This window comes from Phymastichus coffea, unplaced genomic scaffold (genome assembly GCF_024137745.1).
Source record: "Phymastichus coffea isolate CEN01 unplaced genomic scaffold, Cenicafe_Pcof_1.1 PCOF00032, whole genome shotgun sequence".
Lineage (NCBI taxonomy): Eukaryota > Metazoa > Arthropoda > Insecta > Hymenoptera > Eulophidae > Phymastichus > Phymastichus coffea.
The window spans coordinates 489,198-515,295 of NW_026706843.1; the positions used below are offsets into that span (position 1 = coordinate 489,198).

The 26,098-nt window shown below is 37.1% G+C and overlaps 1 protein-coding gene across 7 annotated transcripts in view; it reads left to right on the forward strand.

The window, feature by feature from the left end:
- Positions 1 to 26,098, forward strand: part of LOC131663269 (high-affinity choline transporter 1) — a 410,533-nt gene that overhangs the window by 321,093 nt on the left and 63,342 nt on the right. For all 7 annotated transcript variants that reach the window (XM_058933576.1, XM_058933580.1, XM_058933581.1 and 4 more), the window contains one exon: positions 16,765 to 17,044. In XM_058933576.1, coding sequence (XP_058789559.1) covers positions 16,765 to 17,044 — 280 coding nt within the window. The remainder of the gene's footprint in view (positions 1 to 16,764; positions 17,045 to 26,098) is intronic.

The window sequence follows — 26,098 nt, forward strand, 5'->3', positions numbered from 1 at the left end:
ACTATATGATTTTTAATGAAATATCTTCGATTCAATGCTTTTATTCCAAAGCGTGATGATTGTACATCTTTCTTGAATGAATTTAAAACTGGTTTTTTTAAATCTGATAATTGTTGGGGACATTCTAAGCCGAGTATAGAAGAAATCAGGTTATTAGAATTACCTGAACTCTTTCAAAAAAAATATAACAGTAGTTTACGTCACGTTTCACGAATTAGAATTACGCAAAGATAACATCATTTATCGTCATATAAAAAGATTTTCCCACGTTAAACTATGAACATGATAAGACGTTCTTCGGGCAAAGACTAATCTTCAATTTTATCGGTAAGCTCTTCATCAACATTTAATCTGATTCTTTGAACTAATTTAGTGTCTTCTGAAACATTCGTGCCATTATAATTAGATGCTTTTACAATACTATTGATATTATCTTCATGAAAGCGTTTGTTAATCGTATGCGTTTTGTAGAATTTATTACTAAAAGGAATAAACATATTTTTCTTTGTAAATACTTGAAGCCTTGCTTCAAATGATATTTATATGAGATTGGTAGTTTTTCTTTATAAATAACAATATTTATTATTAGCAACATATCTTGATATAGACATAACAACAGTTTCTTCTTCTACAGCATTTTTATCAGAAAATATTACAGGAGAGTCTCTTGGATCGGTATTCTAAGATGAACTAGCAGAAGATATTTGACTAAGAATTTAGCATGGGATTTTTAGTTCAGCTGGTTTTTTCTTGCTATTTTTTTAATGAATAAATCGTATAACAACTGTGGCATATGTTATCTTCTATTTTATCATCTAAGTTAAAACATTTCTTTAATATGTGTGATCTACTATATCTCTCATATCTAGTAGCTTTCTGTTCATTCTTGTTACATTTAACAGAATTCAAAAACTGACGTTTATTGTCCTTTTCTGAAGACGAAATGAATCTGAATAAAAAATAAAAAATAAAAAATACAAATCTTATAGTAGGTTCAAATAAATTGAAAATGTAAAAAAAGTTGATCTTAAAGTAGAAACATTTAGCGCTGACTATTTCAATTAATTTTTTATAATCTATTATTAGTTAGTTTTAGTTATGATATGAGTAAATAAAAGAATTAGTTATCGTAAATTCAAAAAAAAAGCACCAAAAAACAATAAAAATATTTATAAATGTTGCAATTAAATGTATCAGCGATGGTTATTTTAATCTAAACCTTGTGACAGTATATTTTTTTAGAACATAATTTTTTTGGAATTATATGTTGTCAGTTTCTGAAATGAAATTGGCAATGAAGCCTTTCGTTTCATAATTTGCAATTAAACATGCGTATTTTACATTTGTAACGGAAAATCTCGGCTAGGCCGATTTCGTCCGTTTAGCTCTCACCAATATCCGCGCGCCACGCCAAGCTAAGAGTGTATGCGTAGGGCATGCACACTCATGCTTGGATTTTGTTTTGAGATACTGTGTACGGGCAGAGTTGACGCTGGAGCGATCGAGATGGCGCGGTAGAGGAAGAGAGAGAGAGAGAGCGCGCTCTAGTTGCGGATCACCACGAAAATTTAAGGAGAGTCTCTGCTGGGCTTTGGCAGAAAAAGTCACGCGCGCGGATTATACCGAAGTCAACGGTTTTCCGGAGTTATTCCCGCGACCTCGTTAACGTTTGTTTTCGGAGACACGCCCGGTGCATGAACGAGAATTGGAATGTTGTGGCTGGGTCGCGCCCAGACGTGTCTCGAAGGATACTCGGCACCGGTGCGTGTGGGTAACCGGCGAGGTGAGCGGACTTCGTCCTAGCTGCAGACACCGAGCGACCGAAGGGCAATGGGAACAACGGTAACCGCAGCGGAAGCTAAAACGACAACGACGAGCGTAACAACAGATTGAGGCAGCAATATTGATAGAGCGAACGAGAGGATGAGTGAGAGATTAAATAGTGAAGACAATATAATACCAGCGCGGAGGTCAGCGAGAAGGAACCAGCCACCGATTCACCTGCGCGTTCGTGTTTGTGATTGTGCCGCTCGTAGTATATCGGTATGAGATCGCCGTCTTGTAGTCGATTGTTGACAATTAAATAATTAGTGTATTAAACCGGTATTGTGTTTATTCACCGCTGAATCACGCCTCATCCCGACTTCGAATCCGTGCGTTTAACGTGGTTTTGCTCGACGCATTATTCAGTCGTGGGAACGTCTTTTGCTTCCTAAATCCCCCCCTTTTCAAATAAATAATTTGTACGGATAGTCACGAGCTACCCGAACGGGAACGGCTGCTTATCTTCGTTACACACTATATAACAAATAAAACAATACAGCAATCTAATGATACATATTTTCCATTCAGAATTATAGTATATTTATTGAAATATACTAAAAATATTACTATTGAAATATATTATTACTGTAACATACTAAAATTACCTTTTTTTCTTAAAATTGCTATAGTAAATGTTTGTTTAAGCATTTTTACTGAAAAACATTCTGTATTTGATTTATTTTGCAGAAGCCATGCACTTAGAAAGTTTGTTTTTTAATGGTTACAATGTGATTTTAGATTGTAATAAGTACTGTTACTACATTAGACTTGCCTGCACGATAAATTTTATCAGAGTAATATTTTTACTTATTAGTACAATTTATCATGAAAAGTACTGAATATTATTAAAATCCAGTTATTTACTCATAGTGGTATCAATGCATATAAAATATAAAACTTATGAGATTGAATGTTTATTCACAATGCATAATAACTTATTTTTATTTATTCTGAATTAATTACAGTGCAACGATTACCGAAAATCGTTCGACTCGCGCGAGGTTAATAAGCGGCTGAACGAGAAAAGCCGCGATCGGTTCGAGAGAGAGAGAGGGCGCGTAGGGGCAATGACCGGGAGGGGAGAGTTCAATAGGCAGTATGACTGTGTCACTCAGTCCGGATAGACTCTCTCTACGGTTTCGCGCTACCAAAACATTGAACATTTTGCAAGTGAGATCTGGGAAGCAGGGGTTTTTCGTGTGAGAGAGCTGCAGTGAGTGTGCGCATAGTTGGCGTGTGCAGTGACTGCAACCTCAGCGGTTTCAGCGATCGAGGCAGTATCGAATAGCAGCAACAACCTCAGCAGCAACACCAACAGCAACAGCAATAACAGCGGCAGTGCAGCGAGCAGGGGAGCAGCGAATCTGCGACTCGCGTATCGGATACGGTTGGCCACCGTATCCTCATCGTTCTCGCGGTAGGTGCACCTTCCCTTTTTGTTGTGAGCGTGCGATCCCGCGCAGCGTGCGCGAAGAAATCGTTTATTGCGTGCGAGCGGTTAGTTCGCGTCGATCGCGAAGTTTTCTCTCTCTCCCTCTTCGTATATATTGTCATCTGTGTTAGCGTGCGCAAGACTCTCGGCAAATCCCCCGTGTACTTGGTTAATTTGAATAAAGCGATCAATCGTTATTTCTAAATCGAGTCATTGCTTTGTCATTCCTTTGTCCGGAGTTCGCGTTTGTTGACGTTCGATTCAAATAAGCCGGTAGCGTAGCACGGATCACGCGGATATCGGTAGACGAGAATCGCCAACATAGTTTCGAGCAGCAGCCGCAGGAGCGCTGCTAAGCAGGAGCGACAGCGCCGCCAAGTGGCGAGTTGGGGAACCCAACTCGGATTCGCGAGGAGACGCTGCGCAGGCGCACTCCCGGGCAAGGTAGGTTCACGTGCTTCGAGCACATAGATAACTAGGCGTCGTTTAACCATCAAATAGATACATTCTAAGGAAATTACAGGTTAAAGGGCAGCCTGTTACAACAGATAAATGAAAATCTTATAATAATCCCATACAAATTTCATAGTTATTACCTTCTGCTGTTGCTTGTACATACCTAAGTTCACTATTTGCTTTTTTATTTTTTAAACGACGTTTTTTAGCTTGTAACGTTGATTGTATTTGGCATCGATTTTTTGATAAAGTATCAACTCGAAGAGCATGCTTCAACATATTTTTATTGGGTAATAATGTCAAATTACTGTTTAAATGAATGCAATACTTTTGTCCTTCATTTTTTTTTTCTAAAAATTCTGAAAAAATTTTAGGATGTTTCTCGAGTGATTCTAAGACATTTTTGTTCTTATGAATTTTTTTCTAAAGTCCATAGATTTCGAGAAAAAAATTGATAAAGTTGAAAAAATAAAAATTCGTTTCGGCCGCTATGTTCACTTTATCAATTTTTTTCTCAAAATCTATGGACTTTAGAAAAAAATTCATAAGAACAAAAATGTCGTAGAATCACTCGAGAAACATTCTAAAATTTTTTCAGAATTTTTGGAGACATTTTTGAAAATTCCATTTCCCAAGTTTCCCGGAAAATCAAAAATTGTCTCAAAAAATTCTGAAAAAATTTGAGAATGTTCCTCGAGCGATTCTAAGGCATTTTTGTTTTTATGAATTTTTTTCTAAAGACCATAGATTTTGAGAAAAAAGTTGATGAAGATTGAAAAAAAAAATTCGTTTTTTCCGCCATTTTGTAAAGAAGCGATGGTTCAAGGTAAACAAAAAAATTCCCTGTTAAACTTCAAATCCCATGATCACCTATGATCACGGTCGCAAGGTGATATCTTCACCGTAACACTTCGAAAAAAAATCCTAAAAATTTTTTTTTTTCGAAAATTTAGGTGTTTTTTATGTTTCAATCGAGCATATCTCTTTTCCTGTGAGTTTTATCATGATTCTGGCAACGGATTCTGAAAGAGCATGCAATTTTTCATCAGAATATGTGGTTCAAGAATTTTTTCAACGCCAATTACATAGGAAAAAATCACTTTGAAAACGTACAAGAAATTTTGACATTTTGGACGTTAATGGGTTAAATAATTTATTAAAATTAAAATTAATTCTGTTACAATAAATAATAAACTAACTTCAATGTGTAATTGTGATGTATAAGAGTAACTTCAAAATAAACTTCAGTATCAAAAATTTAATTGTGACGCTCGTCTTAACCATAACTATATAAAAATACTAATTATTACTCACTTTACTTGCTATGATTCGCGAGATAATTAGTATTTTTAGCTTTAGCTCGTAAAACCGAAACGAAATTAAAATATAGTTTTAAATTTCAGGTTATAATTGTGACATATAATGGTAGGTTAAAAATAAGTGTTCGGGTTGAGGAATGTAATTAGGTGAACTTTGTTCATACAAATTTAAAATTTATTAAGACTACCAATTAACAATATTACTACTCTAAATTACAGTTAATCAACATAAAAATGAGAAATAAACCAAATGACGCTAACAGTAAAATACTAAAAAAAGATCACTTATTTAATGAGTTGCTGCAAACAACTCTCGTACAAAAAAGAGAAATGGTAACGTTACCTTGCTTAAATGAGGGGTCGAACGGTTCTGCTCGATTAGCGCTAAACGAGTCAAAAAAACTACAACGATTTTCCCTCTCCCGCTTTCCCGTTGTTTTCTTTCTCTCGCAGCTCAAGGGCCATGGGGCGTTGATTGTTTTCGCTTGCCGCCAATTATGGTGTTTTAGCTTGCTGTCCCACTCACTTCACGTGTCTCGATTGGTTTTCAAGGGGGAGCCACGGTTTCCGCTTTTAACATTTTTAACCTTCGAATCTTTATCTCGAAGTGAGATTTGGAAATACAGGTTTCCAATCTGCTGGTTTAATTCGCAAGCTAACATCAGTTCTGGTGGTGCACATGCTTAACTAAAGCTTATGGACAGCGGCTTTCGTTCACAGGTAGAGTTTTCATTAATCGTAAATTTAAAACATTCAAAGTTTCGAGGAACTCAACGTCTCAAGTTATATCAAACCCTTCTTACGAAATCGAAATTGTGTCAGTACGCATCACGTAGGATCGCATGCACCTATTCAAACTTGCAGCTCGATCTCTCTTACATTCCTTTGCTTTCATCGCTTATAAGTAATCTTAAAATTAATATATTCGACGTCGCTGGTTTATAAAATTTCTTAGCTATTTTGAGAAGTAAAAATATTTCCGAAGTTGTAATTCTTATCGGATACAAAATCTGTGCATATTTCTCGTAAAACAAGACGGGAAAGGTTTATTATTTCTCGAGAAAGGCTCGCGGAAACTTGAGAGAAAACATGTATACGCTCCGCAGTCAGCATCGGGTGCTGATTTTTTTGCAGGTAACACTCGTTGATACAATCGTAAATCATTTCTCGGCGTGCAACATGCTTTCAAACATCTCATAACTTAGGTATCGAGCGAGTAGCGGTTCTAAAATGCAGTTTCGTATAAATCTTAGAAAAACGCTAAATATATAATAATCGGGCAGTTTCTGGTTCACACATGATTTTGGCCTGATTATTTTATTATTTTACATATACTTATTCATCTGAAATAATAAGCATATCCTATAACCATACTTATAATAACTTTTGTAAAACATCAACTTTTTGAATCATGAGTTTCTTCTACTCCAAAGTTACTTCCGTATAACTTTCCACAGACATCTGTTCAACGCAAACTCTAACTTATTTCTCTTATATTTTAAATGTGTTCCAATGCATTAGCGTGATATTCAGTGCAGTAAGTACCTTATTTAGGTATGTAACACCTATTCCTGTATTTATTGTACCTACACTGTCGCTCACGTACTATTATTCGAACAAAATTATTCGAGCAAAATTAGTCGAACTTTGACGTTTCATATGTTCCTTCAAAACTAGCTCTTTCCAAGAGATTTCAAATGGTATATATGACGAGTATAATCAAATGATTTTTATAATTTTTTCAAACGATTACTCATCGATGAAAATTCCGAAATGTTAAGTACATTTTTGATTTCTTGCCAAATCTAGGGAAAAAATCGCAGGAAAATTTTAAGGACAGCATTTTCTTGTTCTTTTTTAAATCCTATCTAAATCACTCATTCAAAAACTATTTACATCAAATATGACCCGCGTTTGATCATTTTTCTCGAAAATTTACGTTTTCTTTCAAATGTTCTGTAACGTCCGACTGTTTAATTTAGCGAAAATGTTTTTTTTCGTGTGGATCTAACATATAACTTAGGTTTTAATTTGGAAGTGAATATAAGAAGAGCATTCGGAGCTTAAATAAAGAAAGGCGAAGATTTCAAAGTCGAAACAGATGTTCCTTTTGTCGCGCACGTTCTGATTTTACTCTGAAAAGTCGTAAAGTTGTTTTGAATAGGTTTAGATATAGAGCAAGGAGGCTGCGAAATTTTATCTACATCCAGTTACATGATTTCTCCTAAGAGTTTCTACTTTTAAAAGCCAAAAATTTATCATAGGAAAGAAAATTCGACAATAATTTTTAAATAAATGAATTAAGAAAATAACAGAATGGTAGGAAAAATTCGCAACTCCCTGTAACCTCCCGCATGTATGAGGTCTGTCCGGAAAGTATCCGGCCTACCTTTATATTTTCGTGCTAGCGTTATTCTTTATCATCTGGTGGGTGGCATCCTTCAAAGTAATCCCCAGTTGATTGAATAACACGGTTCCATCGATGTTTCCACTTTTCAAAACAGTCCTGGAACTCACTTTTAGGGATAGCCTTAAGTACACTGGTCGCATTGTTTTCAACCGTTGTTTTGTCATCGAATCGGTGTCCTTTAAGTGGTTTTTTTAGTTTTGGAAACAGCCAAAAGTCACCAGGGGCTATGTCGGGATTGTATGGAGGTTGTTAAAGCAATGCGATATTGTGTTTGCTCAAAAACTGCTGCACAAGATTGGATGAATGCGCTGGCGCATTATCGTGATGGAGAAGCCAGTCACCACTTTCCCAAAAGTGCGGCCGTTTTCTTCATACTGCATCACGCAAACGTTTCAAAATTTGAACGTAGTATTCTTTATTGATAGTCTGACCTGTTGGTGCATATTCGTGATGTACAACACCTTCACAATCGAAAAAACAATCAACATTGACTTAACATTGCTCCGACTTTGACGTGCTTTTTTTGGTCTTGGCGATTCAGAATGCTTCCACTGTGAAGATTGTTGTTTTGTTTCAGGATCATAACCATAAACCCATGATTCATCACCTGTAATAACTTTTCTAAGCACATTATCATCATTATTGACCATTTTCAGATTGTCCAGAGCGAATTCTAAGCGAATGTTCTTCTGATCTGCTTTGAGCAATTTTGGGATGAATTTCGCACACACGCGTTTCATTCCTAAATTTTCGGTTAAAATTTCTGAAATGATAGTTTTTTGTATCCTAAGGTCTTCTTCTAGTTCTCGCACAGTCATACGACGATCTTGTTCGATTGCAAGTCGCACCCGCTCAATATTATCTGCGGTTTTTGTCGTCGAAGGTCGGCCGTAACGAGAATCACTATCGACAGAAGTGCGACCATCCTTGAACCGTTTATACCACTCTTTTATTCGTGTTTTGCTCATACACTCGCTTCTGAAGGCCTTTTGCATCATTTCAATAGTTTCTGAACTCGTTTTTCCGAGTTGAAAGCAAAATTTGATGCAAATTCGTTGATCTTGTTTTTCAGTAATTTTTGACAATATCAAAATCCGATGAACGCGAAAAAGGCACTGTAAACAAAGACATGCTGCGTATGAACTATATGTCCGGCAGGTATCAGTAAGTAACCAATAGATTCGTGAGCCTTTACTCTTGACTTTTCTGTCCGGTAGAGGTCGCTCGAACACTATGGCGCGAAGATATAAACGTAGGCCCGATACTTTCCGGACAGAGCTCGTATTTTGATCAGAGAAATAATTTCAGCACAATTAACGAAAATATCCAAAAGTTTTGGAACTATCTTTCCTAAATAAGTTAGAAAACTTAATTAATTAATAAGTATTCAAGAGATAATTACATTAATGAACAGAAGTATATTAGTCCATTATGCGACACAAATTAAAATTGTGTTTGTAATAAACAAAATTGATTTCAATAAATAAAATAACAAATATAACTTTTTAACGATATTTCTTTTATGTTCAAGTTTTAAAATTAATTGTGTAGAAATTAAGTAAATCATAGGGCCAACAAAACTCGAAAACACAATCTCAAAACAATAAATTAATTAGATAGTTTATACTCGATACTTAATTTAAGTTAGGAATACACCAAGTTTGATGTAACGACTCTAGTACGGCCCACGAATAATGCACAATTTTTACCTTCTCATTCCATATTATTTAAACAACGAATTTAGTTAATTACTTAAGTTACATATTACAAACACGTAGAATTAAAGATTTTCACATGAAATACGTTTAAATATTATGTTAGCCGCGCTATTATTAAGAATAATCTATCAAAATTTATATAATAAATAAACTATTAATTATAAGATAAAATTATAACGAAAATGGTACTTGAAGAGCTATCCAACGAGATAGGACCCATACCCTTGAATGCACGCCTCCGATTTCCTCCACGCCCCCGAACCAATTAGGGACCGAAAGCCGAGAGAGAAAAGTGGAAAGATCTCAGTCAGCCAATTAAAAACTGCTGCCATTTCCACTCTTCCCAAATTTTGAGGGGCTGAGAGATGGATTATCCTCCCAACCACGCCCAGGCTTTAACCCTTAACTTGCACACCTCATTTTGGCCACGTAACTGCTCGGTGGGATAAAGTTACCCCAGCCCAAAAAACATCGAATAAATCAGAGAATTTTAGATATTTTGTTATGAAAATTTTTTCTAGTATATTTCAAACCTTTTACTACAAAAAAATATTCAGGTTAACAATTTTTAATGTTACACACGCTGAAAAAAATTGTTGAAAAAAAAAAATAAATTTTATTTATTGTTAAAAATTGTCTGAGGTAAATCTACCCCACATAAGGGTTAAAAAGGCGTGCACAAGCGAAAAAAGCTCAATCTAGTTCCAGCCCCAGTTCCAACTCGAGTTAGGTCCGAGAAGTGAAAAGCCAACTTTCCAAGTACCAGAAAGCCATGTTAAATAAAAAAAAGTAAGTTACAACCGAATATTTCTTTGCTATCTTATGGCCTCTTCCTATCACACCTACCTTAGCAAATCGAAACGCGAAAAATGTTAGATTTCGAAAAATATTTCAGCAAGATTTGGGATATCTCTCAATAAAACAACCGTGCCGCTTAAGAGTTACTTAAATAAATTTTTGTGACCATTCCAGCAAGGTCTTGGATACTTGAATACAAGTCCCGATTCCATTGGATCGTGGTGTTCGATGGGAGACTTGTAGTAAGAAACTTTTTTTTATAACGTGAATCGCGCAGTAGAAGCTCTAATTCTCCGATGGCTCATCCTGGTTTAAGCGTACGGACACAAACCAAAAAGATTACCTGAAAAAGCGTCTGCCTCAGACATTCCTGAGAAAGTGACCCGGACGTCACAGTTCATAACTCTCTTAGTTCAAATCATAAAAAAAGTGCACATGAAAGAAAATGTTCCGTTTTCTATGTAAAGTACTGTGGAATTTCCTCAGATTTTTTTCGAAAAAAAAAATGTTTGACCTTTCTTTCTATAGTTGGAGAAATAAAAATTATATATACACACACGCACACACACACACACACACACACACACACACACACACACACACACACACACACACACACATATATATACCGGGTGTTCCAGAACATCCGTCACTGTAACATGCTCCCAGTAGAATTTAATAAATTTAGCCTGAAACATTTTGTAAATGTTTTGCAAATACTATTGGATTTAAATTTCACATGATCTCAGCGATGAACGTCGTGGATCAATCGAAACTCAACATAACATCTTATCCAAACGTCGGATTTCGCGCTATGTGCGAATCGGCGTCAAAAAGAGGGGTTTCCATTGCAAAAAACACTTCGACCTTGAAATGACCTTCAAAATGAGGTTAAAGGTCAAAGGTTTTTGGTGCATTGGGTGGCCCACTCTGTTCTGAACAAATTTTGTAGAGGTAATTTTTCGATATCTTAAAAATTAAAAAAAACACTTTTAGGCAGTTTTTCAAGCATTTGACCTTGAATCGACCTTCTCAAGGCCATGAAAAAAAATTTAAAAATACAGTTTTGGACGTGAAATTTCCCACTCTTTCCGAATCCGGTGTCAAAAATAGGGGTTCTCATTTAAAAAAAAAAACAATTTGACCTTCAAATGACCTTGAAAACGATGTTCAAGGTCAAAACTAATTATACAGATAGATGGCCCCCTTTATCGTAAACAACTTTCATCTGAAACATTTTTCACAAAAACACGAATTTTCGATTTTAAAATGGCTGTACGGATGGTCTGGAACACCCGGTATATATATATATATATATATATATATATATATATATATATATATATATACATATATATATATATATATATATATATATATATATATATATATATACGTATACGCACACTAAAAGTAGAAAAATTTTTTTTTCGAAAAAAAATCTAAGGAAATTCCACAATATTCTACATAAGAAAATGAATATTTTCTTTCATGTGTACTTTTATCTACGATTTGAACTTAGAAAGTTATGGACATTTAAAAAAAACGTAAATTTTCGAGAAAAATGTTCCAACGCGGGTCGTATTTAATGTCAATAATTTTTGAATGAGTGATTTAGATAGCACTTAGGAAGAGCAAGAAAGTTCCGTACTTAAAATTTTCCTGCGAATATTTCCCTAGAATTGGCAAGAGATTAAAAATTTACTTAAAATTTTGGAATATTCATCGATGAATAATCGTTTGAAAAAATTATAAAAACCATTTTGTCATTTTTTGTTGCTTGAGTCTATACTCATACATTTTCTTAGAAATCCTCTTACCTTTCCAATAACAAAATTTGGATTTTTCTTCCTCATTGCAATTTTTATCACAATTCAATGACTCATCAGACATGATTACACTAAATATACGTTTACATTTTAAGGTATACTATACTCTATTTGCGATGTTGGCAAGTGTGTAGAATCTTAACACAGTTCTCGCAAAAAACTACTTTTTTAAAGATTTTTTTTCACCAACTCATAAGATATGAATTGATGTTTTAAATATATGAAAATAATCCTCAGACGTTGTGACGAGAGCAGGCCGTGTGTCGGTTTCTCGTCTGCGTTTCTCCTTCTCCACTCGACAAGGCGTGGTGGCCAACGTTGGACGCATTAAAGTATGCGCCTAACACTTGGCCTTTTTGTTTCAGCGCCAAGGACGGGCCAGCGCAATTGGGCGCAGAAAAGTTGAAGAGCGCGGTGAGAGTGAGAAAAAGAGAGAGAGAGAGTGCGAGCATTAAGCCTATGCAGGGATAGGCAGGCGCGCGACGCGTGACCGATAAGCAGGAAAGAAGGCCAGCTCTACCAACAACAGCTTTATCCTCGATTACCAGCAGCGACGACCGACACTCCCTGCAGCAGTGCTTCGTTAGAGGTTCTCTACGTTGCGAGGAACATTAACAAAAAAAACAAGGTAAAACCTTCTTTTCTTCTTTCTCTCTACACTCTCTCTCTCTCTGGTGATGCGACGACCAGTGCGCGTTGAATAAGATAGCGAGGCATTCACGTGCCGGCTATCTAAAGGTTCGCGCTTAAGTTTAATTCGTAGTAGTGTAAATTGCGTCCGGCGAATTATCTAGGCACCCACGTGCCGGGCAATTCATCCGGTATAGATTCGCGTAATTTTTAAGTAAATTTGTAATAGGTTAAGTGCGCGATTAGGTATTGGTTAGGATGAAATGCGAAATATTCATTTGTGATTATCTTAAGTAGTTTACTGTTCCATTTTGTAGTTAGTTGGTCAATAATTTAGATTATGTTATGCGCGCGTATGTTTATGTAAATAGGTATTAATAATAATAGGTTGTAAATGCGATTTGATTTCTGTCTCTACATAATTTATTTATTTACCTACCCTCTCTTTTCTCCCTCAATTGCCGTGAGCTAAAGTGCCCCACTTACCCCGCAAAAGAATTGGTGACAAGGAGAGAATTTTGTCACAACGCTATTTTTATTTTATAAAAAAATGTTCAATATATCTTTTTTTTCTTCCGAGATATGAACTGAAATGTGATAAAATATTGCCAATTTCCGTAGGAGCCCGCGTTAAGTATAGAAAAACGAATTGTTATATCTTGTTTTAGAACAAACTTCATCTCCCCAAACTTTACGAGGGTCGTTTGAAAAGTCCGTGCAAAGTCAGAGAGATGGCGCTACTAGTGCGTATCAAGGTTATTTTTAGTTAGTGGCATATCTTGGAAGAGCACACACCAAGATTCAACCAGATCGGCCAATTACTTTGCGTTTTACATTCGTTTCAATCAAAGAAATCGAGTGGTTGTAAAAAAATGGACGAAAAAGAATTTCGTGTATTGATTAAACATTACTTTTTCAAAGGCAAAACGCCTCAGGAGATTAAACAGAAGCTTGATAAACATTATGGTGATTGTGCACCTTCGATTAGAATGGTTTATAAGTGGTTTCAAAATTTTCGGAGTGGCCATATGAGCACAAAAGACGCTGAACGTTTTGGACGCCCTGTTGAGGTTACCACTTCAAAAATCATTGATAAAATCCATGATATAGTGATGGCTGATAGAAGAGTGAAGGTGCGTGAGATTGCTAGTACTGTAGGCATCTCGAGCGAACGGGTACATAATATTTTGCACCAACATTAGGATATGAAAAAGCTATCCGCCAGATGGCTGCCGCGATTGCTCTCGAGTGACCAAAAACGAGATCGTGTGAAGTGTTGCAAGAATGGTTTGCAGCTGTTCCAGCAAAATCCGCAAGACTATAAGCGTCGTTTCATCACTGTAGATGAAACATGGATACGTCACTACACTTCTGAGACCAAAGAACAGTCTAAACAATGGGTTACCAAGGGGGAATCTGCTCCGAAAAAGGCGAAGACAATTCCTTCAGCCGGGAAGGTTATGGCGACTGTCTTTTGGGATTCGCAAGGAATAATCTTCATCGACTATCGGGAAAAGGGTAAAACCATTACAGGCGAATATTATTCATCGTTATTGGATCGTTTGAAAGCCGAGTTACTAGAGAAATGTCCACGATTGGCCCACAAAAAAGTCTTTTTCCACCACGACAATGCGCCAGCTCACGCCTCAGCAGTTGTGGCCGGAAAACTGATGGAGATAGGGTTCCAACTCGTTTCACATCTCTCCTATTCTCCAGACTTAGCTCCGTCGGACTACTATTTGTTCCCTAATATGAAAAAATGGTTGGCGGGGAAAAGATTTTATTCAAACGAGGAGGTGATTGCAGAAACGAATGCCTATTTTACAGACTTGGACAAATCCTATTATTTGGAAGGGATTAACAAACTAAAGCAGCGTTGGAGGAAGTATATAAGTCTAAAAGGAGACTATGTTGAAAAATAAAAAAAATTTATTAAAAGAAATCAAGCAGTTTTTATATTTGCACGGACTTTTCAAACGACCCTCGTAAACAAGCCTTTTTTATGCACAAATCTTATAATATACTAAATTTCATAATTTTTTCTACATTTTTGTATTTGGTGTGCAACTTCCTTTAGTATCAATTCACGTAATATTTTCCGAAAACTTATGCAGCATCTGTAAAGGTACACTAAAAGTTTGCACAAGTAACAATTGACAATAATAAGTGTCTACACAAGTCTTGTTTTATGTACTTATAGGAAGATATGATCGTTTGTGTATTTCAATAGAGTTTGTGCGTTAGCGTAATTAAACGTTATTGATAAACGTTACATAAAACAAAGAGAAAGAGGGGATTGAAAAGCAGCATATTTGTGGGCTATGCAGAGGCTTGTACCGAAACCTAACGTGATATCTGAACTATCTGTGAGCTTTGCTAGTTGTACCTATTCTAACGTAAGATTACAACAGAACGTGGTAACGAAGGTAGAGTCGGACGGGATTCGCGCATATAAAATTAGCGAATCAAAAGTGTAAAAAATTGACTTTAACAAAATAACAAAAACAATTAATCACTCTAAATACTGTAGAACTTCGAACAGAACAAAAGATGAATTACAAGGCATTATTATCTATTGTTGCTTGCACGCAGAATCAATCTTGAGGATAGAAAATAAGGTTCATGGTTGCATAGGTAGCTCTGTATTGATGATACGCGAAACACTCCAAATATATAATATACTTATTAATGTTCTACAAACATTTATTAATTTATATCTATTAATATTCTGCAAAAAGTTTAATATTATTGACAAATATATTAAAAAAAATTTGAATATCAAGATATTTGAATAATTATTTATTAATTAATATTAACGAATATTCAGCATTTCAAATCGTAGAATTATTTTATGTACAGTGCCCTCGGATGAGTTTTGCCCATCCTAGACCAAAATTAGCAAAATTTCAAAATCTTATATCTCGACTCCAAAACATGTTACAGCAATCGATGAGATGTTATTTTAAAAGTATTTTATAGAGCTTTCGAACAATATGAAATACATAAATGATTTTCCTTTTTTTATAGGTTTTGTGACATAAATAAAATCAATTTTTTCAGTTTTTTCTCTTGAACTTTAAAGCGATGTGCTTTTGTCGGGAAGTTATCGGACAAGACAAATAGATATATTATTGGAAAGCTCGTTTAAAAAACTACAAAATTCATGTGCGAGAAAATTTTTTAAACTTGTTTTTATGAGCAACATATTATTTTACAAAAAACTGATCTTTTTATAAAATTCGTTAATCTCTGAAAGTTGTGATTATAAAAAAAAACTTTAGCCAAAAAAATGTTACAGTTTTCAAGGACTAACTGTCTATTACCTTGAAATATAAAAATCGAACATTTTTTTTAATTTTTAATAATTTTTATAGACAAAAAAATGTGTTTAATGTATGAAAAACGAAAATAACACAATTGTTATATTAATTTGTCGATTCTTCTTATTTTTTAACGTCAAACAAATTTTTTAATTAATTTTTTAACATGTCGCAGTAGAAACATGCACAAAAATTGTTGAAAAGTCAATTTGATATCAAACTAGCTACATTTTTTAATACTAATGATCATCAACTAACTACATTTTAATACTAATAATAAACCATAACAAAACAAATACATAAATTAAAGTTTTTTCTTAATTCTCATAGAAAACTTGTGACTCTTTGTTAAAAAAATGTTCGTTTTCTATATTTCAAGTTAATGGGCAGTTAGTTCTTCAAAAATGTAACATTTTTTTTCTATTGAAGTTATTTTTTATAATCACAACTTTCAGAGATACAACGAATTTTATAAATAGGTCAGTTTTTTTGTAAAACAATATTTAACTCATAAAAAACAAATTTAAAAAATTTTCTTGCACATGGATTATGTAATTTTTCAGAAGTTTTTAGTTTTTCGCTTTAAAGTTCAAGAGAAAAAACAGAAAAAATTGATTTTATATATGTCACAATCTATGAAAAAAGGAAAATCATATGTGTACTCGTATTTCACATTGTTCAAAAGCTCTATAAAAGACCTTTAAAATAACACCCCATCGATGACTGTAACATGATTTGTAGCCGAGATATTAAACTTGGAAGTTTTGCTAATTTTGGTCTAGAGTGGGCAAAAGTCGTCCGACGGCAGTGTATGTAATGTATTTAAGAATTTTCAATTTTCATGATAATAGTTTTGATTTCATTCAAGCAGAAATCTGTATATTTACTATATAAACCAAAAACTGACGTTTGACAAAACTAGGTTAACTATTAATCATAAAAGCAATAATAATTATTTAATTATTTTTTTCTTTCTTTCTTCCTCTCTTTCTTCCTTATATTAAGTTTATTAATTTTACGTGTTTCAGTGGATGTGTATTCCTTTTTCTTGGGCACATCCTAAAGTACTTCCTTTAAGTGGAATGGATGTAGACTGGATTGGTAAAGTTGATTCAAGCGAATATTGGTCTTATCTGGATAATGGACTGTTATTAATTTTTGGAGGAATTCCATGGCAAGTATATTTTCAACGAGTTTTATCCTCCAAATCTGCAGGAAGAGCTCAAGTACTTAGTTATGTAGCGGCTATTGGTTGCATTCTTATGGCAATTCCTCCTGTTCTTATTGGAGCTATCGCTAAAGCCACCCGTAAGTTATTATATATTATGATATTATATAAAAATATCATTCTATCATTTGTGCACGATATCATTTTTTATTATTGTTTTCAATTTTTTGTTACTGAAAATTCGTTTTCTAAAATACATTTATAGAATAATATGGCTCAAGATTTTACTTCGATTATTGATGATACGGCTTAGTTTAAAATGAAGATTGTGAAATTTGATTGACTTGTTCATATTATAACAAGCCAGATTGTTAACTCGTTATGCTTTCCTTTCTCTATTATTTAATGTACACGAGCACATACTACCTATTGTTATTTTATACAAATTTATAAAATTTATATGCGGAGAGAGAGAGAGAGAGAGACAAGAATAGTCGCGCTGTAACGAGTAACCGCACGCGCTGATTGGTCGTCATAGATAAAAAGACAAGAGAGCAAACAAGCGGAATCGGGCAGTAGCTGTTCCAACCCACGGGCCTTCGATAAAAGCCTTCTATTGTCCTGCTTTTTTGACGAATTAATAACTCGTCTGAGGTCAGGGTGTTGGAAGGACTAACGAAGAGGCCAGTGAGCAGTTACTGCGATTATGTACGGGTGCAGCTACGAGAAGTGATCCGTGCTACTGTGTAGGACTGTGCCGCCTAAAAAGACTATGCGATATATTCACATCTGGGTACACTTACGCTATTAACAAGAGTTCTTTCGAACGCGAGTTTGTCACTCGCGTGGACGCGCAATCTGTAAGTACCAGCTTAATGGTTCTCTTTCTCGCTTAGCTCGGCATACTCTCTCTCTCTCTCTCGCTCTCTCTCTCTCGCTCTCTCTCTCTTCCTCATAACACTGTGAATTTTACTTGATTAAAATACTTTTTTTCAACTTATACTACTGTGGGCAAAAAGTAAGGTGAATTTGTTTGTAAAATGAAAAATCTTTATTTATTCTTCTACATCAATGTCATCCCCTTCGAAGTAATCCCCTCCCGATAAAATACACTTATGCCAACGTTTTTTCCAATCCTCGAAACATGCCAAATAGTCCATTTCCGGTATAGCCATCAGCGCCTTCTTCGATTCAGCTCTTATCTCCTCAATCGACTCGAAGCGCGTTCCCCGGAGTAGTCTCTTGAGTTTTGGGAATAGCCAGAAGTCACACGGAGCCAAATCAGGCGAATACGGTGGTTGCGGAACGATATGCGTCGAATTTTTGGCGAAATAGTCACGAAGAACGAGTGCAGTGTGAGATGGTGCATTATCGTGATGCAAAAACCAAGAGTTGTTGGTCCATAATTCTGGTCTTTTTAGACGAATTGCTTCACGCAAATGACGCATAACGCTCAAATAATATTCCTTATTAACAGTTTGGCCGGGTGGAAGGAATTCATAGTGCACCACACCATGAAAATCGAAGAAAACTGTCATCATGACCTTGATTTTTGAACGACTTTGACGTGCTCTTTTCGGTCTGGCCTCGCCTTTAGCACGATATTCGCTTGATTGGTCGGTTGTTTCAGGGTCGTAAGCATAAATCCAAGTCTCATCTCCCGTAATCATGCATTTGAGCTTGTCCTGATAGTCAGAAAGCATTGTTTCACACACATCAACGTGGCGACTTTTTTGCAAGAAATTGAGCGTTTTCGGTACCAAACGAGATTTGACTTTTCGTAGGCCCAAATGGTCTTTCAAAATTGTTTTCACAGATCCTTCTGATATTCCGATCATATCAGTAAGGTCTCTAACAGTCAACCGACGATTTTCGAGCACTAATTCCTTCACTTTATTGACGTGTTGGTCATCTGTTGACGTCGATGGTCGTCCGGAGCGCTCCAAGTCATCAACACGTTCTCGACCCTCTTTGAAGTCTTTGTACCACTTATAAACATTTTTCTGCGACATGGTAGAATCACCAAAGGCCTTCCGCAACATCCTCAACGTTTCCGCAGCCGAAATTTCATTCCGCAAACAAAATTTGATGGCACTTCTTTGCTCAATTAAATCAGACATTGTAAAAATCGAAACATGCAATCTTGGTCGTTTGGTAAACATAAGCGTAAATATATTACTGATGATGACATTGACATGAAATTTGTCCCAGATGTCATTCGCAGTCCTACCAACTCAAGAAAAAAAGAACTAGCCCGAAATGTTAAGCCCGCGAAGTTTAAATTGAAAATTCACCTTACTTTTTGCCCACAGTAGTACCTTAGCGAATTCGGTTATTTATTTCTTATACCCCATTATTTTGTAGCGATCCTCATTTGCGTATATCGATATACTGACGCATACGGTTAAGTATAGGTTTATATTATTATATTTAGATTAACAAATTTGTTTGAAAAATTTAACAAGCATAATAGGCTGTATATATACACTATATTTTGCGCCAACTGCGTTCGTTGTATAGAATTTTTTGTAGTTGTTCATCATCAGGGTAAAATATATTATAAATATTATGTTTTGAGATGATCTCCTTTGATTTGTCAAACTTACAATGGAAAACGCCGTGTGAGATTTATAACTGGATACACGGTTTGCTTAGCGATACGTTAAATATTGTGCTCGATAAACTCGAACGTATGGAAGGTTCGTATTTGTACGCGTGACACGCTTGTACAATAGCTTAATCTAAGATTATACAGCGGAAGATTTCATAAAAACAAGAGAATAATTTGTACCTAACATTTATCTAAAGCGACATCATGCCTATCGGATTTATGAATGACTTTATTAATTCAGTCTTAGACATCACACTAAAAGAAAAACAAAACGATGACGTTTTCGGAACAGAGGAATCACTAGTTAGTTCTACACGTAATACAGAACCGTTAGATATGTCACTTACGATAATAGCAAACACAAACCCAATATTATCAAATAATGCGCACTCAACATATGCTACGAAAGAATTAACAAATTAGGATCCGTACACAAATAACAACAAACGCATACACGCCACCAATAACAATAACTTTGATGATGTCAAGTATGTTTTCATCTACGTATAACACAGGAACGCTACCGAAAACATCTAGTCACATTACTTCTAATGTAGTTACATAATGGCGCGATCCCCTTATTAAAATACACTGCCGGTCACCTATTTTGGGCCCCCTGCCGCAAAATTAGTCAATTTTCAAAGTTAAAAAAAAATTAATTTTCTCTTTTTTTGCAAAATTCATAATATTTATTATGGAATAATATTGAATAAGTGAAAAAAAAATTTGATGTAGTTTGTAATATTTTTGGCATACCAGCTGTGAAAAAAAATAGTACAATATTCCACTTACAAAAACAAACATTTTTTTGAATTTTTAGAATTTACGGAGATAAAAAATGTTTAACAAAACTGTCACTTCGCGGAAAAAATGCCTTTGCGCGCGTCGGTTTTGACGAAAATAATTTTTTAACCAGTGATTTAGATCGAACTTGATAAAAGCTAAAAAATGCTCAAACTCAAATTTTTGTAAGATTTTTTTTCCAGATCTGGCAGATTTTCAAAGTTATCAAAAAATTTTCCGAATTTTCAATGTTGAATTATTGTTTGCAAAAAATTAAAAAACAATCAATGGTATCCATGAGTCATATAATTTGAAAGCTCTTGGAAATACATTTGAAACGCACCCCTACTCGACTCTGTACGTTATGTACGGGATATGTAATAAACTTGCGATAAAATAGCTTGAACAGCTAGAAACTTAGAAAAAGAAATCGCAAATGAAAATGCAGAAATAAATGAAATAAGTGAACCAAATCGAACTGATTATTGAGAACATGCTCCCGAAACTACGTTGGAGAGTACGAAGGTACCGTGAAGGAAATTCAGATCTTCAGCACCTTGTGTTGAAAGCTCAAGAGGCTAAGAACGAAGAGTCCCAAGAAAACTTTACACCACTTACTACCTGCAGAGAAATGCTTGCTGCCAAAAGTAGCCTAGTAGCCTAGAACGAAACCGCACAAAAGTCTCTCTTACGGAAAAATATAGTAAGGATTCCGAAACAGATTGGAAGAAGTTGTTTTAAGTAGTCGAGAAAAAAATGAAGGAGCTAAGCTTTGATCAAGGCAAAGGCTCTTCACTTGGAGAAATGAAGCAAGCTGATAACAGCACCTCGCAGCAAAAGCTAAAACGGAGTGAAGACGCATTGTCACAGGGAACTTCTTCGTACTCACATAAAAGTGGGTGAAGTGGCGGGTGGTAACGTGGCTTACCCAACAAAGCTCGGACACCAAAGAGCAGCAAGAATAAGAATCAGACGCCTGGTCCCGCTGGGAAGTTCTTGTGCTGGGGTTGTAGTTGGCCAGACTGATACAAGCGCGACTGCTCGGAGTGTTTGAAAAGAAAAAACAAGGAAGGGGGCAAGTAGATCGGGTTCCTACTGCCCCTGGTTTAGCGCTAGCCACGAGCAGCTCGAGTGATGCACAGACGCAGGACTATTGAAGCACTGTAGCCAGTGCCTTAGTCGAAAAGTATCCCAGGTGTTGATTGACCGTACGCGTCGGGTCATTTACATTTCGAGTGCTATGTGATACTGCAGCTTCGCGCACGATCATTAACTCTTTAGGTTTACAGATAGCAACGGCGCTAAAACGCCGTGTAAACTATAGTCAAGGTCGAGCAGCGTGTGCCATCGACGGTCACTGTGTGCGTCGATACTAAGCAACGTAAAATCGCCTTACAGAGTCGCAGGAGTAACATATTTCGTTGATGCCCTTGTCTTGAAATAGACTTATGCTGAGTGTAATCTCGAAGGTAACTTCATTCGCGCTTTCGCAGCTGTTCTGAATCTAAAGACGAATTTATTTCGAATCGGAGGAGAGAGTAAAGAAATAAATGCGGTTCTTTCATCTCTGCGTACCGAGAAAACCTTGTCATTGGCTTCCCTGGGTATATAAGATGTCACAAACAGCCAAAGTTAAGAGATAGAAAAATTACTGCCAGCGTGTTCGTGTGAGCAGATAGGTAGCATCAGTTGGATACAACACGATATTGACGTCGGCGGAACTAGTCCAATAGAGCAACGTTATTATCCTGTTTCTCCAAGGATTGAGAACGAGATACACGAATAAGTGCGCAAGATGTTAGAGGCAAGAATAATTTGTAAGTCGACCAGCGAATGGTAGTCCAGTCCGGTAGTCATGGAACGTAAGCACGATGGTTCGTACAGGTTTGGTATTGACTTCCGGAAAGAGAATGCAGTATCACGCATCAGCATATATTCATTACCCTATATGGATATGATCTTGCGTGAATTTCAACACGTGAGACGTTATGGCTCTCGATTACTCAGGTGCATCTTGGCAAATTCCCTTGTCCCAGCGATCGATCCCGATTACAGTACTCACAGTTTCCGGTACGAAATTGTTTGAGTTTGTCAGAATTTCGTAAGAATTTCGTACGGGCTTGCAGGTGGACTTGTGGCCTTCTAGTCACTAGCGAATATGGTATCACTCCGAAGATAGCGCCCTATGCGTTCGCGTACTGAAACGATTTGATTAATGTAACCGAGACATTTGCAGACCAAGTTAAATGGTTATAGTTGTGACGGGAGCAAATAAGGTGCTTGCTTCTTGTCTGCTCTCTGTTTGTCTCTCTCCCCTTTCGCTCGGCAGGGAATAGTGGCCAGCATTAGGCGCATATTAGTATAGTGCCTAATTAATGGCCTTTGTATTTTTTCAGCCGTCGAAGAGAGAGAGAGAGAGAGAGAGAGAGAGAGCTTGTGTGCGTATGCAGATTGAGGCAGGCGTGAGATGCGCGACCATTTACTGTTTTGTCACACGCCGCCTAATGAGTGGGCTAAGTAGGGATAGCCCGGCAAAAATGTGGTTACTATTTAGATATCATACACTGAAAGGATAATATTATGCCGGATGCACTGTCTCGTATATACGAAAACGAAGAGGAGTTAGTAGCCGCTCTCGCTTCATTAAGAGTTGACGAGAGTGTCAAGAACCCATGATACCGAAAGTACGAAAAAAAAATACGAAGAGTTGTGACAAAATTTTCTCCTTGTCACCAATTCTTTTTCGGGGTAAGTGAGGCACGTTCGCTCATGATAATTGAGGGAGAGAAGAGAGGGGAGGTCAATAAATAAATTATACAAAAACAAGAATCAAATTAAACTTAGAACCTATTGTTATTAGTAATTATTCACACTAAACATACGTGCGCATAATACAATCTGAAATTATTGACCATCTAACGAAGAATAGAACAAAATAAATGGTTTAGCATCATCGCGAACAAATGTATCGCGGTCTCTCCTAACTAAATAATTATTAATCACGGCACGTGGGCGCCTGGACAATTCGCCGGTCGCCATTTACACTACTACGAATTAAACTTAAGCGCCAACCTTTAGATAGCCGGCACGTGAATGCCTGGCTATCTTATTCAACGCGTACCGCTCGTCGCATCACCAGAGAGAGAGTGTAGAGAGAAAGAAGAAATGAAGATTTCACCTTTCCTGTTAATGTTCCTCGCAATGTAGAGAACCTCTAACGAAGTACTGCTGCAAGGAGTGTCGGTCGTCGCTGCTGGTCAGATTGCTGCCGAACGATGCTGGCCAAGATCTGCAGCCGATATATCTGCAGGAGTTGGCTCTCCTTGCAGGTGGGGCTGGCTGTGGTCGCAGACAAAGCTGTTGCCGGTGTAGTTGGCTTTCCTTTCAGCTATCTCCAAAAAACTGCACTCTATGCACTCTCTCATGACCATACTATACTGGCCTCGCTCACGCACTTTTCTCGCGCTCGTCTCGCGGCTGCTCAGCGGCGCTCGCTCTTCTCTCTACCTGACCTATTAGTTAGGCGGCACGCAACGCGTCGCTTATCGATCACGCGTCGCACGCCTGCCTATCCCTGCATAAGCCTAATGCTCGCTCTCTCTCTCCTTCTTTCTCACTCTCTCCGCGCTCTTCAATTTTCTGCGCTCAATTTCGCTGGCCCATCCTCGGCGCTAAAACAAAAAGGCCAAGTGTTAGGCGCATACTTTAATGCGCCTAACGTTGGCCACCACGTCTTGCCGAGTGGAGGAGGGAGAAACGCAGACGATAAACCGGCACACGGCCTGCTCTCGTCACAGAGTCCTTGAAAGTTCAAATGAACATCCGTACTGGAAAGTTATCATGAGTAGACTGTTCACATATCGGCCAAACCCGGCAGTTGACGACATACTCGGTCAGAATTACGACGCATGGAAGCTTGTGATACCCACAGATCAGCGTGAACACATCCTCGCATGTCACAACGAGGCTACAGCCAGACACTTGTTTGGGACGCTTCAATACTCATCAATGTGTGATCACGTAGTATTTCTGACTCATGATATATACAAAGACGTAACTTGTTATATTAGAAATCGTACCACCTGCCAACAAGTGAAGGTCGATCAGAGAGCCTCTGCGGGACTTACGGGATGGCATATAGTCTACCACCCATGGGACATAGTCTGAGGAGATACGATGGAACCGTTCCCTAATTTGCCTCAAGTCCACGAATATTTGCTCGTGTTCGTTGACCTTTTAAAGCGCATAGAAAAGCTCAAGAAAAACCGAACTAAGGCATCCAAGAACTAAAGACAACACCTACATCAAAATCCTCGGGTGTCTAAGCTCGCTTGCAGTGCGCCCGGAAATCGTCAGTCCTCTGCCAGACTCTCGAAGCGTCTCTGAAGAGTCACTTGACCAGTGTTCCCATAGTGGCAGGAAAACTGCGAGTTTCCATCTTTAATCGGGTGACCTCGGAGAAAATTGTTGCGATATCGACCACTCCCGTGCAGGCCCCTAAGCGGATCATGTTCAAGAACGAGAATGCTCCCGTTCCGGTCTCGGTGCCGCCAGCCATGCCGGCCAGGGAGAACCTATAGGTCGAGTGAGAAAGGGTCCTGGCTCGGGCCAAGGCATGCCGCAAGGCTTGGATTGAAGCAGCTCTGGAGGGACAGGAATTCTATCAGGCTGTCATCGATTTTGCCGGGCATGCGGATACCCGTACTGGGGAGTTGGCGAATGATTAGCTCTCTAAGATGCAGGAGGTGATGGATCTGACGGCCTATACGGAAGAGGCAAAACGCTGTGGATGGCCGAGAATAAGAGAAGACAAGAAGAGGATAAAAAGCGAGAGCGCATCATCAAGGAGCGTGCTGGAAAGCTCCAAGAGCTGCACGCCTTTACACCTCAACTGGCGGCCTTAGAGGACAAAAACGCCAGCCATCCTCCTTTGGTTCTCTGCCAACAGCGAGTTGGTAAGCCAGCCAATGGCGAACTCAGTTATTACGCTAAGCAGGGAGCCACTGCCAGTTAACCGTGTGGGAAATAAGAAGGCCCCCGCCTGGAAGCAGTAGAACTATTGCCGAACGACTGACTAGCCAGTTACTGGAGTCAAAAGTGCATGAATGAGGCATGGCACGTTTTGTGACGTGGTAAAGAAAATTCAATCCTCCCCATTGTATAACAAATAAGGAAATAATTTCTATGAGGAACAAGATAAAGCACTTGAGGATCAGGCTAGGCAATAAGTGATCTTTGAAGTACGATGTCAAAGAAGAAGCGACAATGGGGATATTAGTCTGGAAATAGAAGAATCATGTCAGGCATGTAGATAGCTTTTGTCCATAATAGTTGAGTCTATTCATAGAACTTTCATATATATACACTTCCCGTTACATGTTTTTGCCAATCTCAGGAAAAAATTTGGAAAGCACAAAAGTTTTATATCTTGGCAAAAAAATATCGTAGCTTAAAAATTCCAACCTGATCGTCTTGTGAGTCTAAAGCTTCCAAAAAAAACTATTGCGTACTAAAAAAACTAAAAAATATATTTTTTATGAACAATAAAATAATGATAAAGAAAGCAAAATATTAACCCTTATGAAACTCCGTATAGTTTTTGAACCAAATATTGCATCTTAAAAATGTATACAACATTTAAAAGCCTATGCTTTTAGCTTGAAAATGTGTGGTCAAGCAAGTTTATAAGTTCATTTTTACCCGATTTACAAGTATATTATTAAAAAATTGATTATTTTTTTTTCAAATTTTAATATCTGAAAAATTAATAAATATACAAAACAGTTGTAAATTGAAAAAA